We start from the raw sequence: 17,087 nt of genomic DNA, 5'->3' as shown, positions 1-17,087 counted from the left end.
AACAATGAATGGTGAAACACACTTGTAATCCCAGCTGAAGCTGAGGCAGGAAGATTGCAAGTTTGAGATCAGCCTGAGAAATTTAGCATCATATTGAGACCCTATCTCAAAATAAAAATTAAAAAGGGCTGGGGACATAGTTTAATGAAAGGGTGCTGGGTTCAATCTCCAGTAAATGCCCCCAAGAAAAATTATGACCACTACCACAACAAAAAGCTAATAATCAATAGATGATATTCAAATTCAATCAGCACTTCCAACATTCTTTATCACTATTACTTTCTCAATTCTGTGTCTCACCCAAAATCATACATTATGCGTAGTTGTCAAAGCTTTTCAACCACGGTGCTTCTTGTTTTTTTAGAACATTGACATTTCAAGAGCTCAATTTAATTATTTTATAGAACGTCCTTGATTTGGTTTTTCTTATGGTTAGAGTCTAGTTATGAAATTCTGAATGGATATCCAAAAGCTAAGTAGTTTTAAAAATATATCTCATCAGAAAGCACATAGTATCATTTTGATCCATAATTTATACTTTGAATGTTATCCCTGTTGAGTTTCTCAACTGTAAATTTTCTTATTTTTACAATTAATAAAGAAGAGATAGTTTCCTGTTCCTCCTCATAATTCCATTCATGAGTTTTAGCATTCATTAATGATTGTTGCACAAATCAGTTGTCATAGGATAGTTGTCAAATGATTTTCTTTCTTTCTTTTTTTTTTCTTGTACCGGGGATTGAACTCGGGTCCTTGCACTTGCAAGGCAGGCCACCGAACCACTGAGCTAAATCCCTGGCCCTAAATGATGACTTTCTAATTTCACTGTTGTTTCTGTATTGTTAGCTAACCTTCTTTTCCTTTCTTCCATTTCCGGTATTTGTATCATTATACACTTGTGGGATTCTTCTTATGTTCAACAAGTTATGACCTATTATTATTATCACTATTTATTTATTTATTTTTGGTACCAGGGATCGAACTCGGGTCCTTGTGCTTGTGAGGCAGGTGGCTGAACCACTGAGCTAAATCCCTGGCCCTATCTTTATTTATTTTGATGCTCAATTCCCCAGATTTTGCTGATAGGAATCTTCTTCCAGTTAGTTTCTGAGTCTTACTGACCTAATCTCATGATTCCTCGAGTATTAAGTACTTTCTGGCACAGCAAATATTAGGAAAAATAATACCAAAGTAAATACAGAGATTTGTGTGATATATTTTACCAGTTCTTTCCTTTGTATTTTGAAAGGTACTGGAGAGCACTGGCATAGATATATAGTACTGAAACACATCTGTGCAGTTAATCCTATGGTTCCTACTTTGGTTTCAAGTGGAAATTATTTTCAGGCGCTAATAAATCAGAATTAGTTGTTCTATAGTCTTAGAGGGTGGAGTCACAAGCAGACCAGGTAAATAATTGTGCAGGGGTGAGGAAATCCCTGTAATTTACTTTCCCTTTTCTAGTCAAAGCCATTTCCCCCCTTCCAGTTTCATGCCTGAGATAAGGGAAGGCTGAAAACAAACCGATTATTTTTCCATATAAATTTAGTAAATTTATTTAGACTATTAATTTTACAATGTAGACCACTCTACTAACCCTTCTATGTCTCTGTGAATTCTGCTCTTCATCTCCTTTTGTTTCCCTCAATTGTTTCTCTATCTACAAAAGCCCTTTAGATTAAGCCTCCAAATTGACCTAAGGCAGACCATTGTTTCTCTCCAGCAGGTAGCAGATGGTATGTTAAAATGAAGCACAGAAAAAGTTTATCATATAGAGGCTCTTTAAAAATGTGATGTTTGAGGAGCTAAAAAGAATAGGGAAATACACCTACAGAAGCAAGAAAAGGACTGCTTTTCCAGACCCCAAAGAAAGTTACCTGTACATGTAGGGGCGTAGTCTAACTGAAAGTGTGATTTTTAGATAGAGAAACATGGCCACTGCCAACCCATGGCTACCTGGCAAAAAAGGGACAAGGGAACACATACTCCTTTCTCATCCTTTCCCACCAGTGTTTTCCTGCAGGAGTTTCTCATTAGCCAAAACAAGTGGGGCATATGAGGTAGGTCGAGCCATCAATGCAGTGCATACAAGTCATCCTTCTTGAACACAGCAGGATGGAGAAGAATGGAGAGAGTTTCTGGAGTAACAGAATCCCACTGAACCACAGCAATGCTGAATTTTGAAATGAAGATTTAAAGGCTTCTTTTCACCATTCAAGTGGCCATTCCCCATTGCGCTGCTTTTTATACTTTCTTTTCTTCAAGAGGCACCAGCTTGTGATTCACATCAGTTCTTTTTCCTAACAAAGATCACACCTGCTGCTCATGGAAACATTCATTCTCCCAGTCCCAGTTGTACTTCAGGTTTTCTCGTTCACCTATCACATGTGTAAGTGTGTGTGTGTGTGTGTGTGTGTGTGTGTGTGTGTGTATTCATTTGTCTCCTCCAAATTTTGAACAAAAATATATCTTGTTATAAAACACTGCTATAAAAATCAACTGGGAAAACAATAAAATAAAAAATGTAATCTTTATTGGTTTTGCACATTTTTAATGTTGGTTAGCATCACTTAGGGTAATAGTAGCATTTTCCAACATGCAGTTCACGAATACAATTTATCTAAGTATTTTTAAGAAAAAGAGGAGCCTATGGTTTGCTTCTATAAGAAACACAAAATATCTTGATGTAATCACTTATATAATTTTGCTACTCTCTGTTTTTGTGGGAAAAATATGAAGCTCACATTATATTTAGGGCAATCTAGACAGCACGACTCCAAAGAAAGGAAGACATAAACAGAAATTAGGAAGAAAAAAAAAGAAACACAAAAGTGAAAAATAAGCATTATTTTCCATCAGTGCAGGCACTACCAGGAACATAAAAGAAATTTTATGCCCTTTTCCAATTGCAAAGCATAATTTAGATGTGAGTTGTGAACCTTTTTTTGTCCTTTAAAATTATGAAACAATCTAAAATTAGCAAATACAATAAAAAAGCTGAAGTCTACAATTACCCGGTCTTATTTTCATTTCTTATTTAGCAAATATCTTCCATGAAAAAGTACTATGGACAGAAAGTAAGAAAAGTGATTGTGATATCAACCTGAAGATAATTTCTTCTTCATATTTATGTACATAATGCTGAAAAATAAAATAAAGTGACTTTTTACAGTATTTATATTTGCTTACAAAATTCTAAACACCATTTTTAACAGGTTAAGCAGTTTTGTTTTTTTTTTTAACACATCTGTACAGTCTGGCTATACACCATATATTATCCACTTAAAATTTAAAAATAACCAAAAAAGTTGTCAAAGTGCTGCAAACTATTGCTTAATGACTTAAAGAAACGAGATCTGTTGAACAGTTTCCTTGACTTTATCATTGACACGTGGTTTCTCATAAAAGAGATTCCGAGGAGTGGGAGAAAGCAGATACAGAAGCATGGTAATATAAACATGCATCGATAGCATCCAAACTATCTATAATGGTACAGAATACATTACATTACCTGTATAAAGCTTGCACTCTACATTTCTTGTGGTACATATTTGATGCAATAAATACTGTGCTTAAGTCATTATTTGTTTGCTCAAACGTGCACCACAGGGTAAAATGACTATTTACATAATAAATAGCATTTCATTAACATATACAATGTCAACCTTGCTGAGAGCTGAAGATGGCTAAACAAAGTGCAGGGTTAAGCAGAATTCATAAAAGGTTCTTCTGGTCAATTCAGTCTTCTCGGGGTCACGGGTGGGGAGCAAGTTTCATTGTTTAGAGATTTTTTTTAATACAGTAAACAGAAATAGAACATTTATGACTCTGGACATTTGAGTGAAGCTTGCACCTACCCTAAGACTTAATGATCTATCTCAAAACAATCTACTTGACAAAACATATCACCTCCAACTATCACCCAATTACCCCTCCCAAAAAACACAGATAAGATTTTAAGCTGAGCACTAAGAACTGTTGTTTTCCTTGTGACTTTTTCTCATGCAAGATCTGTAAGTGCCGCATGCCCTCATGCAAACCACAACTTTGTGTAGATGGGAGGGCCATGTGGCTGCCATAAACCTACAGGTGACATACATACCTGTAAAAGAGGTCCTTTAGTCTATTTCCAAGCAGAAACACTGTTTACAAAAATAGTCACATATAACAAACAACATATGGATTAAAAAAAAGATGAATCCACTAACAGAGTCTGTAAAAACCTGACAAATGTGGCAGTTGAAATGCAAACAGTGGATACATATACTACACTAAAGTGTTTCATGTTAAACAACCTCCAAATTATAGGTTTCCACCCCTTAAACTGGTCCCTACAGTCTGAGTAGCCACTTTGTTTCTCGTCTTCAGCAGTGTCAGCTGGTAGTGGGCACAGTAACCTCCTGTGGAGGTCATCTCTCCTTTACACAGAGTCACACACAGTTTGCCAACAAGGGGGCCACTGTCTTATGTAGGCACTGACCTTAAATTAGATTTATGTAAAAACAGTCAGTTTGGCATTGACCTCCCAAAGGAGTTTTGTTGACAAAAATATACGACCTTCACAGGCTGTAAACAATTTGTCACCCAATTATTTTTGTTTTTGTTTATTTTCCTTTGGCTTTTTCATCTTTTCCTTCTTGCTCATGTTTTTCCACAATCGGCTTTGTCACCCGGTCGTAGGAAGGTGGACAGGCTGCAGTGGACATGGTCAGATCAGTTTTTTCTGTAATAGAATTTTCATTCATTCTGTCAGTTACCATGTCTTCTTTTACAAGAAGATTAGCCCCACCTCTGAGTTTGTTTTTATTATATGTAAATGAAGCTTGTTTTACAGTTCGCTTCAAAAGGTGGCGCCTGTAAGCTCGCTGAATGATAACAGCAGACACTTCCTCTTGTTTTCTTTTTAGCGTAGTAGTGATGGGCTGGTAGGAGACTTTGGAGGGATTGGAAGCCATGAACCGCTCTTCCATCTGTATTCGAAGGGCATCCATCTCTCCACTCTCTCCTAGAACCCGCTTTGTAAAAGCAAATAAGATGTCCAGGCAGTGGATCCGGTCTCCACTCACCATTGGCAAATCCATAGCAATGAGCTGGAGTTTGTTTGGTTGTGGCAAATTGAGAGGAGGTTCAAGAGCGGCTGCAAACTGAGAGAGTTTTTCAAATTCCATGAACTGGGTTGCATCAGGATCAAACTTCTCCCAGACCTCGTAGAACATCTCAAAGTCATCCTCGCTCAGGGGCTCTGCGCTCTCTTCAGTGGCAACACTGAAGTTCTCCAGGATGACGGCGATGTACATGTTCACCACCACCAGAAAGGATATGATGATGTAACTGACGAAAAAGAAAATCCCCACCGATGGGTTCCCACAGTCACCCTTCACGGAGCTTCCAGGGTGATCTTTCTCAGGGTCACAGTCTGGAGGTCCACTGTTGAGAATAGGCGCGAGCAGTCCGTCCCAGCCCGCAGAGGTGGTGATTTGGAACAGGCAGATCATGCTGTTGCCAAAGGTCTCAAAGTTGAACATGTCATCGATTCCAACTTCCCTCTTAACATAGGCAAAGTTGGACATTCCAAAGATGGCGTAGATGAACATGACCAGGAAGAGCAGGAGGCCGATGTTAAACAAGGCAGGAAGGGACATCATCAAAGCGAAGAGCAGCGTGCGGATCCCCTTGGCTCCTTTGATCAGACGGAGGATTCGGCCGATCCTGGCAAGACGGATCACTCGGAACAGGGTAGGGGACACGAAATACTTCTCTATCAGCTCGGCTAGAAACATTCCTGTGGACAAGCAATGAAAATACCAACCAGTGAAGAAGTTATCCATTAAAGTAATACTTATTTCTTTAAGGCTTCAAGCTGAACTTCAGAGTACGAAAATTTAATTATGCAATATTAGAAATGATATACACATAATACAGTCATCCCTTAGTATTTGAATGGTTGGTCCCCTGGCATCTTCTCAGGATGCCAGCATATCAAATCCATGGACCTTAAGTCCTTTATGTAGTACCCTATAATAATTACATATTACGAACATACATTCTCAGGAGTGCTTTAAACTCTCTCTAAAATACTTCTAGTACCTAATACAAAGTAAATGCCAAGTTAGTACTTGTTACACTCTATTGCACAGGAAATAATCAGAAGAAAAAGAGCCTGTACATGTTCGGTAGAAGCAATGTATTTCCAAATATTTTTGATCGACGATTATTTTAATTTGTGGGTGCAAACCACCTGGATGCAGAACTCATAGGCTGGAGGATGGAATGTGTATATTGTTGTATATAATATATATTACAAAGGAATTCTTGACCTTCAGTGATCAATGGAAGCATAAGGACTACGGTCCTTTTTTTCTATGAGGGCTGTTGATAAACTATTTTTAGTGTACATGAAATCCCAAATTGTTAAAAAGCAATTTAAAAACGCAAAAGTCTGGCTGAATATATGTGGCCACAATGTAAGTACAAACGTTTTTGGTTTTTGTTGTAAATTCAAATTAATATTAATATAATTACTTTTTCTGAATTTTTAAATTGCTTTTATTATAAGTATACATTTATATTAATACAATTACTTTTTCAGAAATTGTCAAATCCTAGATCCTCCTTATATCCTATCCATTTATTAATCTGATGCTTCCCTGAACTTCTACTGTAATATGCTCATTATTTTAGTATGTCTGTCCTGTTGCATTTCTAAAAGGACCCAGGTTTGGTTCTCTCTTTGGTACCCTGTGTCTGACACTGGTATCTCAATCTTTTCTTTTTTTAAAAAAAATAAACTTCTCTCTTCATTTGTCTTTTCAAGATTATAGGAAAGGGTAGCACAAGCAATGAGATGCCTTTGAATGGAAAGAACTCATTTGAAAATAAGCCCAAATCAGAGAGAGAGAGTGTGTGTGTGTGTGTGTGTGTGTGTGTGTGTGTGTGTGTGGGGATGAATATAACTTTGGTAACCTAGTTACATGGATTACAACCACAGATTAGTGTAGGAACACGACTAGATGCACATACGATTTGTAGTGAAGGGAATTTATTCAGAGTAGGGAATAGCATGAGAATATGCCCAACAGTGTTTCCCCACATTGGACAATAAAATACTCACTCAACCATGCCATTTTCTTTAGGAGAAAATTAATATTTCAGGCCCATACATGGATACTTCTTCACTTCACTAGTTTTATTTGCATCCTTAATGAGATGAGCTATTGTTTATGACACCTGTTATACACTCCAGTCTTTGATGTATATGAATGAAGAAATGATGTTCAGTGCTATTTTGCTTCCCTTGTGTTTGATTAGTACAAAATTATTTTTATAGTAACCTAGAAATTCTCCATATGATACCTATAAAGCATTTGCTCACATTTAGTCCTTGTCAGTGTTCTCTTTTCGTGGTGTTTTCCTCATCTTGTTGTTAGTTTCCACTGCTATCTACATGCTGATGATTCTATATCTATATTTTTAATGCAATGTCTTACCCGATTACTAGACTAAATTTCTACTCCTCAACCAATCATCTAGACATTATATAGGGTCTTCAATCTCAGTATCACAAATTTTTTTTTTGTTGGTCTAAAGAACAAATCTAGTTCAATTGAAGGAGGTTTTACTATACTGATAAACAATATGTTTAGCATATAAAATGGATAGATTAGGACACAATACTGGTATACATTGAGACTAATTTTGTAAGAAAAACACTCCTAGATGAAATACATCAGCATATTCACAATGATGACCTCTACTAAAAGTCTGTTTCAATTTTATTTTAATTGAATCAAATTTAAGGACTTTCAATATTTCTTACCTACAATGGATAGAATGACAACCACAAAATCAAAAATATTCCAGCCAATGGTAAAATAATAATGGCGGAGGGAGATGAGCTTCAGCACACATTCTCCAGTGAACAACACAATGAACACCAGATTGATTCGGGACAAAATGATTGTCACATATTCACTCTGGTCATCAGTTTCCACCATCATCGTGACCATGTTAAGGCAGATGAGAATCATGATGCTTATGTCAAAAACTTGTCTGGTTACAAAGTCAAAGACCATTCCTTGAAATTTGTTCTGTAGAAAGACAAAGGTACAGAGTTTTCTTGTAAACATTAGCATATACCTCAAGCATTTTTTTGCATTGATTGATTTTCTAGTGTCGCGCATAGTAGACATTGAGTATTATTTTGGTATGAAGGTTTATATTATATTACTATTTAAAATTTAGTTATCTAAGCTGCTATTTATCGATGTGCATTTCTCAGAATAGCAATTGTTTGCTCAAAAATAGTTTTTGATAAGAAACAGTCAATATTATATATTTGGCCTAGAGGTGCACAGCATATATCAGCATGTCAGAATTATGGGGAAGTGAGAAGCCCGTTTGATTTGGTGTTACCAGACTTATTCATGATCATTTAAATTACACAGCCATTTTAAAATACAGTAAGTATTAACATGCCATTTGCCTTATTCTTCAAGAACCCTTAAAGGGAACTTGGAATTTCCTAGGCACACATAAATATGCATGCTGGCTATGCTGATGTTCTCCCACCAAATAGCTTTTGTGGGCTGTGTCATAAACAGAATGTTGAGCCGCTACAGGGTTGGTCAGGCCAGAATGACATTTCTTCTTTTGATGTAAAATGTTCCCACACTCTGTCACTGATCTGTGTTTCCATGCCCTATTTTTGTCAGATACTGCACGATATTGTCTGCTTACTTCCATGTGCCATTGAGGAATTGCAAGATATTTATTACTTTACAGTTTCCTACTCATAGTACTTCTATTGCAAGGACATTTACCATCTTATATTTTTCATGAACATTTTTACTTCCATCGCTAAGTCTCAACAAAGGAAAAGATATGTGTCTCACCATTCCCAAGAATGTAAGATTTGGCTAGCATAATATAATGATTACTAGTATTTTGTTCTCTGGTACACCCTTTGAATTATTTTAATTTCTAAGATCATCACTATAAAAATTGTTAGTGTGGGTGAGTTATCTCCATTTTTCATGGCTTAGTTAAGTTTATGGAAGCATAATGAAAATTGTTGCTTCTCATCCTGAATTATAATTACTGACCCTAACCCTCCAGACACTAGTTATTCTCAGCTTTGTAGCTATACATATGAATGTAGTAGCTACTGCAATTCTTTTCTCCTCCAAAATGCTATGTACCTCTAGTGAAACATAAAATGAAAGTAAGGTGTTATTTCACTTAACATTTCATCAATACTTTCATCTAGTAGAAAACCACATTTATTTTAGCCCCATGCACAGGTTTACCCATTTTCCTGGCATTACATGGCAACCACTCTGGAGATAGGTAATTCAGTGATCTCTTTTGTATATTACATTGCCTGCATGTGCTTGGCCATTTAGTTTGGATTCTGTTTGAATAATTCTAATTCTTTTGAAGACAAAAGTGCATTGTCTATGTTTTCTTATTCTTTCGGGCCTTTGAAAACAAATTTACCATTACTATCAAAGTATGATGTAAGGATGCTCTAAAAGCAAAATAATTTTTGCTACTAGAAATGTTTACTGATTTCTCTTCTGTCAGAAAATTCATGCAAGTTTTTGGTTTTGTATATTTTTTCCCATATCATTTGATATTCCTTACTCCTGGTCGAGGTATAGGCTTTTGTGGCTTTTTTGATCCCAATTTTTTCATTGCGTTATAGTATTTCTTCTGTTCTTCTGTCATAAAGATGTCTTGACCTCCAAAGTATAGAAAAGAAAAAAATCACAACTGGTTAAAACTGTGTCCATTTGTGTATAGTTTTTCAATGTTAATAAAGAAGCGAAGATGTTTAAAAAAGAAATGTAAAATTTAACTATCATGATTATGCTTGAAAAATTAAAAACACTTTGTAGGTACTACAATCTTATTTAATTCTCACAATTTCTCAAAGTTAAATTATTATCATTACATTGAGAACAAAAATCCCAAAAACTTTAAGAGGTCACCCAAGGCCGTATATGTGATGAGTTGTAATTGGGCATATTGAGACTAATTATTCAGGTCGTTGTATTATATATTCTACCTTTGCCAGTTAAATGCAATGGTTTTCTTACTCAAATACTGCCAAGAGTTAAAGATAGGTACATCAAAAGACTGGACTTAATCAGAAAAAGCCACTTTAACTCTGTCAGTATTGAAGCAAAGAGATGGAAAGAAAATTAGATGAGTTGGTAGAAGAGTTAAGAGATGATGACTCAGAGATCATAAATATGACAATCCTGGGAGAGGAGGGTGGGTGCACAGGATCGGAACTCAGGCTAACAAGAGAAATGGAAAAGCCTGATACTGACCACAGAATACTGTTGCTAATAAGAATATCTTTACTATAGGGGCAAAACTATTTTACAGTGAGAAGAAGCACTCATTTTATAATAAGAAAATATATTGAGCAAATTAGATGGAGACAAAGCACATAATGGAAGAAATGCAAGTGGCTGAAAAGCATTTAAAAACATGTTCAACTTCATTAGTAATAAGGACATAAAGATTCAAATTAAATGTAACTTTAATCTTCAAATAACTACTATTCAGAAATAAAGAGAATATTTGATGCCAATGGGAGAGCAATACTGCGATCACACTCACACACAGTTGTTGAAGTTTAAGTTGCTACACTACTTTGCAGATGCAAAATACTTCGCGCTGGGTATTTAATTTAAGGAAATAAATTTTTTTGACACAGATCTTTTGACAAGATATTATTAGAATCATTAAAGACCATAGGCAACCTAAATTTTCAATCTATTATGGAATGATTATGCAAGTATAAAAGTATATATGAAGACTTTTAAAAAATAAGAAAATTGTTTACATCAAAAAAGAATTTTAAATAAAATAATTTCAACAAGGAAAAGATGCACAGAATCATTTTGAACAGAAAAGCATCAACTGTGGACAGTGGTTACTTGCAAGTGATGATATTTATTTACTTTTAATGCTTTCAATACTATGCATTTACAATTGAAACACTAACCTGAGTCTCACAAATGATAATAATTAAAGATTTACCCAATTTAAGACTGGAATCGCTTGCTTATAATTAAGTATGTGCAATAAAATTATAGAAGAAATAAATGAGGGAAAATATAAGAAGTACTACTAGAAGAACTTATGTCTGGTTCTAATTCCTTGCAAATAAACTGTTTTTAATTTTTATTACAATGTCGTGATTGCACATATTAATGGAAATTGGTGTATGTGCATATAGTGTACACCAATAAAACCCAGACTCTTTTTATCTCCTTAGTCATCCTTTTATCCTATTATTTTCCAAACTGTAGGAATATTTTATTTTATTTTATTTGGTATTGGGAATTGAATTCAGGACCTTGTGCTTGCGAGGTAGGCAGCGGAACCACTGACCTAAATCCCCAGCCAGTAGGAATCCTTTAGATGAAAATATATTGTAAGAGGTAATGGGGAGTTATAAGGATAAAATGTGGGAAAGCAATGTATGCCTGGATAATTTTCTAATTCTTTTTCAGTTATTCTCTTTCAAGATTATAGGAAATGTACTTTTTTTTCCTAAAAAAAAGAAAATCAATGAGGCAGGAAATTTTGTGAACCTATGCACAAGAATGTAAAACTTTCCATAACACCAAGGAGATTGGTAGTGGAGAATGGGAGGGGGTAACAAAAATGGATTTTCACGTATATTCCCCTTTGTCTTTCTAATTTAAATGTTCATTTGGCAGAGAAAACACTTGGCATGTTAATTTTTCTATTTTAGCGGGAGAGAAAATATTAGAAATACTTATCTTCTTTTTTTGCTGGTTGAAGTTATCTATGATAACACCAATAAACAGGTTCAAGGTGAAGAAGGAGCCAAAGATGATGAAAATAACAAAGTAAAGGTACATGTACAGACTTTCCTCATACTTAGGCTGGAGTTCCACCTACAAAAGGAGAATATTTTTATAAGCTACTACATTTTAGTGTTGGAAATGTCACTTCTGTTTTTTCATGAAAATAGACAATAATATTCTTAGTAACAAATTAGGTTTTTTCTCCCTGTATCAACTACCTCTTTAAAAAATCTTTGAAATTAACCTATAATGATATAAGAAATATAGTATTTATGAAATAATGGTATAAGAAATATAGTATTATTAGATGCACTCAAGCATCTAGTTTTTATTACTAGAAACACAGCTAATATTTTGCTATTTGAAGCAATTTGAAGTAATGTGTTTTTAACATACTGAATTTCTGTGACTTTAAAATTATTAGCAAGAAAATGTAGCTCTGTAAATATATACAGAAGATATTTAGAAGCAACCATTCATAAGTGCATGAATCTATGCAGCATAAAAGAACTGAATAATTCATTTAGAAGTTTGGGATCCTACCTTAACATTTATTAAGTTTTCAGATTAAGTGGACATAACCGGACAATCCATTTTATGAATCTTCAATTAACAATTTAATTCCTAAATTGTACTTATAACAAATAGACATTAAGCTATCATTTATAACTTATTAAAGAAGTAAAAGAGTCAGCATACATGTACCCTAATAGATTCATATTCTAAAGACAATAGAATAAAAACTAATCAAACACATAAGCCTAGCTAACAAAGTGAATTAATGTAATTCTGGAGATTATTAAGAATGTAAAAACTAAAGTCATTTTAAGGAAAGCATACTTCAAGAACAATAAAATCAAACTCTATGTGATCAGTTTAAAAATTAAATGGGTAATAGTAATTAAAAGTATCATTATTGAAGCTGATTAAGTAGATGGGACTTCAGAATAAGTAGATGGGATTTCAGAATAGGAAGATAAAGGCTTATAGAAAATATTAAATTTTACAAAGTTTTGAAAAGTAAGGCTAAAATGAGCATGGATGATAGCTCACATCTTAAAGCCTGAAAGAGGTCAGAGTCAAATAAAGTATGTTTTTACTTTGGTGATATAACCTTGAAGGATGCCATAGTCCAAAGTGATGCCAGTAGTGGTTAAAAGTTTCAGTAAATTTGGGGATGCCAAAATCATATCAAAGAATAGATATGAATGAAACAGACAAGAAAACTAAGGCTTCCAGGACAATATCTGCAATTTTTTATATTGTTTAATGTGGGGGGGGACTTAAAGCCTAAGAGGTCAGAGTCAAATAAAGTATGTTTTTACTTTGGTGATATAACCTTGAAGGATGCCATAGTCCAAAGTGATGCCAGTAGTGGTTAAAAGTTTCAGTAAATTTGGGGATGCCAAAATCATATCAAAGAGTATATATGAATGAAACAGACAAGAAAACTAAGGCTTCCAGGACAATATCTGCAATTTTTTATATTGTTTAATGTGGGGGGGGTTACATTTCAGCTACTGATGGCAAATTATATATTTTTTTCACATTTGCTTCTGCACCCAAAATTATTGCTGATTGTATAATTTGTGGACAAAAAGGAAACAAAGTAGAGATATCTATAAGAAGATTGTTAGTTATTAAATGCATGATTTTTTATCTTTGTCTTTCAAAATAATTTATGCTCTTGATTTTTCCCAGTAAGATCTTTATTAACTATAGTATACTTAATATTAAGTATACTAAATCTTATTTTTTGCTGAATATTTTTAGTATGGAATCATGTCATTTGGCTGATTATGCTTTGCTGAGTTAATTTAATTAAGTACCTGATCAATGTTAAAAAGAGTTAGGAATACTTACATTTCTGGAATCAACTGCTGCATACATTATATCCATCCATCCCTTAAATGTGGCCTATTGAAAAGGACATGTTTGTTTTATTTTGGAGTAAAAATTCAGAACTGATATTTAATAAATATTTTACTGATCACTTTTTATTTATTTATTTATTTTTGGTGGTACTGGAGATCAAACCTAGGTCCTTTGCACTGAGCTACATCATGAGCCATTTTTTTTTGTTTTTTATTTTGAAATAAATTACAAATTTGCTAAATTGCTTAGGCTGAGCTCAAACTTGCAGTACTCTGACTAATCCTCCCAGATTGCCACTGTGCCTGGCAAGGAATATTTTTGAAATATATTTAAAAATAAATTTTTACATAGATTTTTGGAGCAAGATACCTAAAAAACAAAATAGTCATTTTATAGATCCTCCTGCTTGATAACTAACTTACAAGTACTCCTCAATTCATTAGACTTAATGGATTCTTGACATTTAAGGTGCTGTTAAACAAATTTTTAGAACACATTTAGTAAACCTTAAAAATGAAAACACATTTGGCAATATTAATAGTAGCTAAAAAATTACAAATTAGATCTGAGTATTATCTACTGAAATCTGCAAGATGAAAGTCTAAGATTTTTCCTTATTGTAGTAATCTAATGATCATACAAGTATATGTAAAGTAAAAGTTACAACTATCTTTTTAAGAACTTCAAAGGCAAACATTCAGAAATAATTCTGTATTCTAATTTCTTCTCTAATTCTTGAAGAGAATGAATTACTATAAGTAAGAAAAGCAGAGGATTACTATAGGAAAGAAAAGCATGCCATTCATATGTTGCAGAAAGATCCCAAGTCTAAAAACTTACTCTAATTTGCTATTTATCCTAACACATGAATTTTGAGACTGTGGGCTTGAAATAGTCATTCTTTATCCTGCAAGGCAGCCTACCATGGTTTTTAGCTCCTGTAACTCAACATGTCTTTGTTTTTAAAACATGAACACTTGTGGAGTGGTAGATAAAAAAGCCAGGTATTATAATCCCCCTAAAACCTCATTGGATCATAAGTGGAACTTTTGAAAGGTGATTGGATTGTGGGGGTTTACACCTGACTTGCTGTTAGGTGGGGTCTGATTGAAAGAGGCAGGTCACTAGAGGTGTGGCCTGGAAGGGTTTATCACCTTCTCCTGATTCATCCTTGATTCTCACTGTTTCATGTTTACTATGTTGTGAGCAATTTCCCAATTATATGCCTCTTTGCCATACTGTTCTGCTTTGGAGCCAATCAATTATGGACTGAAATCTCTCCAAACTGTGAACAAAAATAAGCCTCCTCCTTCAAATTTTGGGTGTCTCTGTCTAGAGAAGGAGCCCTAGAATGTTGTAAGCTGAGCTTGATGGGAAATTCTGGTCAGAGCTCATAAAACCAGAATGCTATGGTAATGCAGCTGATAAAAACCAGGCGAAAGAGGTTTCAGTTAGGAAGAAAAATACCACTGGCATTTGGACTCCAGGCTATGTGTGTAATGGTGTGGCAGAAAATTTGTCTATATTTTTCACTTGTCTTGAAATTTTGTAAGAAGTCTGAGATTAAGGGTTGTGGTCTTAATTAATCTAACAGAGAAAATTTCAAGGCAGCCTAATATTGAGGTTGTGGTATGGGTGCTGTTGGGTGCTTTTTTCTTTTTGGTACCGGGGATTGAACTCAGGTCCTTGCACTTGCAAGGAAGGCCACCGAACCACTGAGCTAAATCCCCGGCCCCATCTATTGGGTGCTTTTAGCCATATCTATACTGAGAATCAGAGCAAATGTCATGGGTGAATAATTTAAACAATTGTGAGTTTGGCCAGGGAGGAAGCTACAGTAAAGTTGAGGCCTGCAAAATTAGAGCAGAGGAGAGCTTTGTTATTAAAAGCATTGGCCTTATAATGAAGCCAAATATGTTGGACAAGGACAATAAGAAATATGGCTGAAAGACACGTTAAAAATTTGCAATGACTCACCTTTGCAGCCTCAAAATTAGAAAAGTGAAAGATTGCTCTGAGAAGAAAGCCCAGGGATACCTTGCTTGTGGAGAATGGCAGCCTACAGCACTGATCCCTAGGGATTCAGTTCACAGTGCTCAGCCATACAAACATTCAGAGCCCAGTGCTGCCAACATTCAATGGAAACTGGCTACTGCTTATGACTGTGTCAGACCTTGGCTTCATCCACATAGTGTTGATTTTGCAAACATACAAAATACAAGAGTTGTGGGGTCATGAAGGCTTCCATTCAGATTTCAGAAGAAGGCTTAGGAGACCAGGCAGTGTGCCCTGATAGGGCAGTGTTGTGTGAAGTTATGAGGGAAACTCATGAAGGAAAACTTATGAAGGAAACTGTGAGAACTGCAACCACCAGCAATGCCATAGAGGTAGGGCTGCCCACATGGAGCCAAAAGTACAATGGAGACCCCAAGAAGTTGGAGATGCCGGGAATGTAGAACATCTGAGGAAAGCTGCAAGGAGTGAGCAAAGCCAACTTATGAAGGAAACTGTGAGAACTGCAACCACCAGCAATGCCATAGAGGTAGGGCTGCCCACGCCCTTTGGAGTTCAAATCTGGTCTGTCCCCACAACTTGTTTCAGGTGTGGGGCATGGAATTACAGGGTTTAATGTTTGCCATGATGGATTTTGGTGTTGTTTTGAACCTATTGGTTTCTATCCCCTTTTTTCTCCTTTTAGTAGTAGAAATATTTACCCTGTGTCATTAAATGTTGATGGTGTTTAACTTTCCTTTTAATTTTTACAGGGGATTCCAGCTAAGAGTTTGCCTTACATTTCAGAGGAAATTTTGGAATTGGACTTTTTAGAAATGCTGAAACTGTTAAAACCTTGGCAGCTCTTAGCATATTTTGTATAAAGGGATGTGTATGCATCTTTTGGGGACCAGGAGCTGAATGTCAAGTTTTATAGTTAGATGTCTTTCCAAAGACTCATGGGATCATGCTTGAGACTTCTAAAAGGTACCTGGCTTATTGGGATTTACAGATGAGTTGCTATTAGGTGGGATCCGTTTGGGAGGGGAAAGTCTGGGCACATGGCCTGGGAAGGTTCATCTCCTTCCCGAGCTCTTGCCTTGCCTTTCCCTGTTTTCTATCTACCGTGCCATGAGCAGCTTCTCGGTGGCTGAGCCCCTCTGCCTTGCCATCCTGCCTTGGAGGCAGGAGACTATGGACTAAAACCTCTACAAACTGTGAATAGAAATAAATCTTTCCTCTTTTAATTTGCGGGTGGTGGGAATGATGGCTCCTCCACAAGAGAAGTGACTAAAACACCAGGCAAGCATGTGCATGATGGGAAAAGAAACCCATGATTTTTTTTTTTTTTTTTTTTTTTTTTGGGGGGTG

General features: G+C 35.4%; 1 protein-coding gene across 9 annotated transcripts in view; it reads right to left on the bottom strand.

Moving 5' to 3' along the window:
- Window positions 1-2,534: 2,534 nt before the first annotated feature.
- LOC104850109 (sodium channel protein type 1 subunit alpha) overlaps window positions 2,535-17,087 on the bottom strand; it is a 150,405-nt gene continuing 135,852 nt past the window's right edge. For all 9 annotated transcript variants that reach the window (XM_010606896.3, XM_010606895.1, XM_010606901.1 and 6 more), the window contains 5 exons: window positions 13,713-13,766; window positions 11,802-11,939; window positions 9,643-9,747; window positions 7,817-8,087; window positions 2,535-5,782 (listed from right to left, as the gene is read on the bottom strand). In XM_010606896.3, coding sequence (XP_010605198.1) covers window positions 4,605-5,782; window positions 7,817-8,087; window positions 9,643-9,747; window positions 11,802-11,939; window positions 13,713-13,766 — 1,746 coding nt within the window. In that variant the 3' untranslated portion in view covers window positions 2,535-4,604. The remainder of the gene's footprint in view (window positions 5,783-7,816; window positions 8,088-9,642; window positions 9,748-11,801; window positions 11,940-13,712; window positions 13,767-17,087) is intronic.

This window comes from Fukomys damarensis, unplaced genomic scaffold, assembly GCF_012274545.1.
Source record: "Fukomys damarensis isolate Sample0158 unplaced genomic scaffold, DMR_v1.0_HiC HiC_scaffold_26, whole genome shotgun sequence".
Lineage (NCBI taxonomy): Eukaryota > Metazoa > Chordata > Mammalia > Rodentia > Bathyergidae > Fukomys > Fukomys damarensis.
This window is presented reverse-complemented; position numbering and strand designations above follow the sequence as displayed.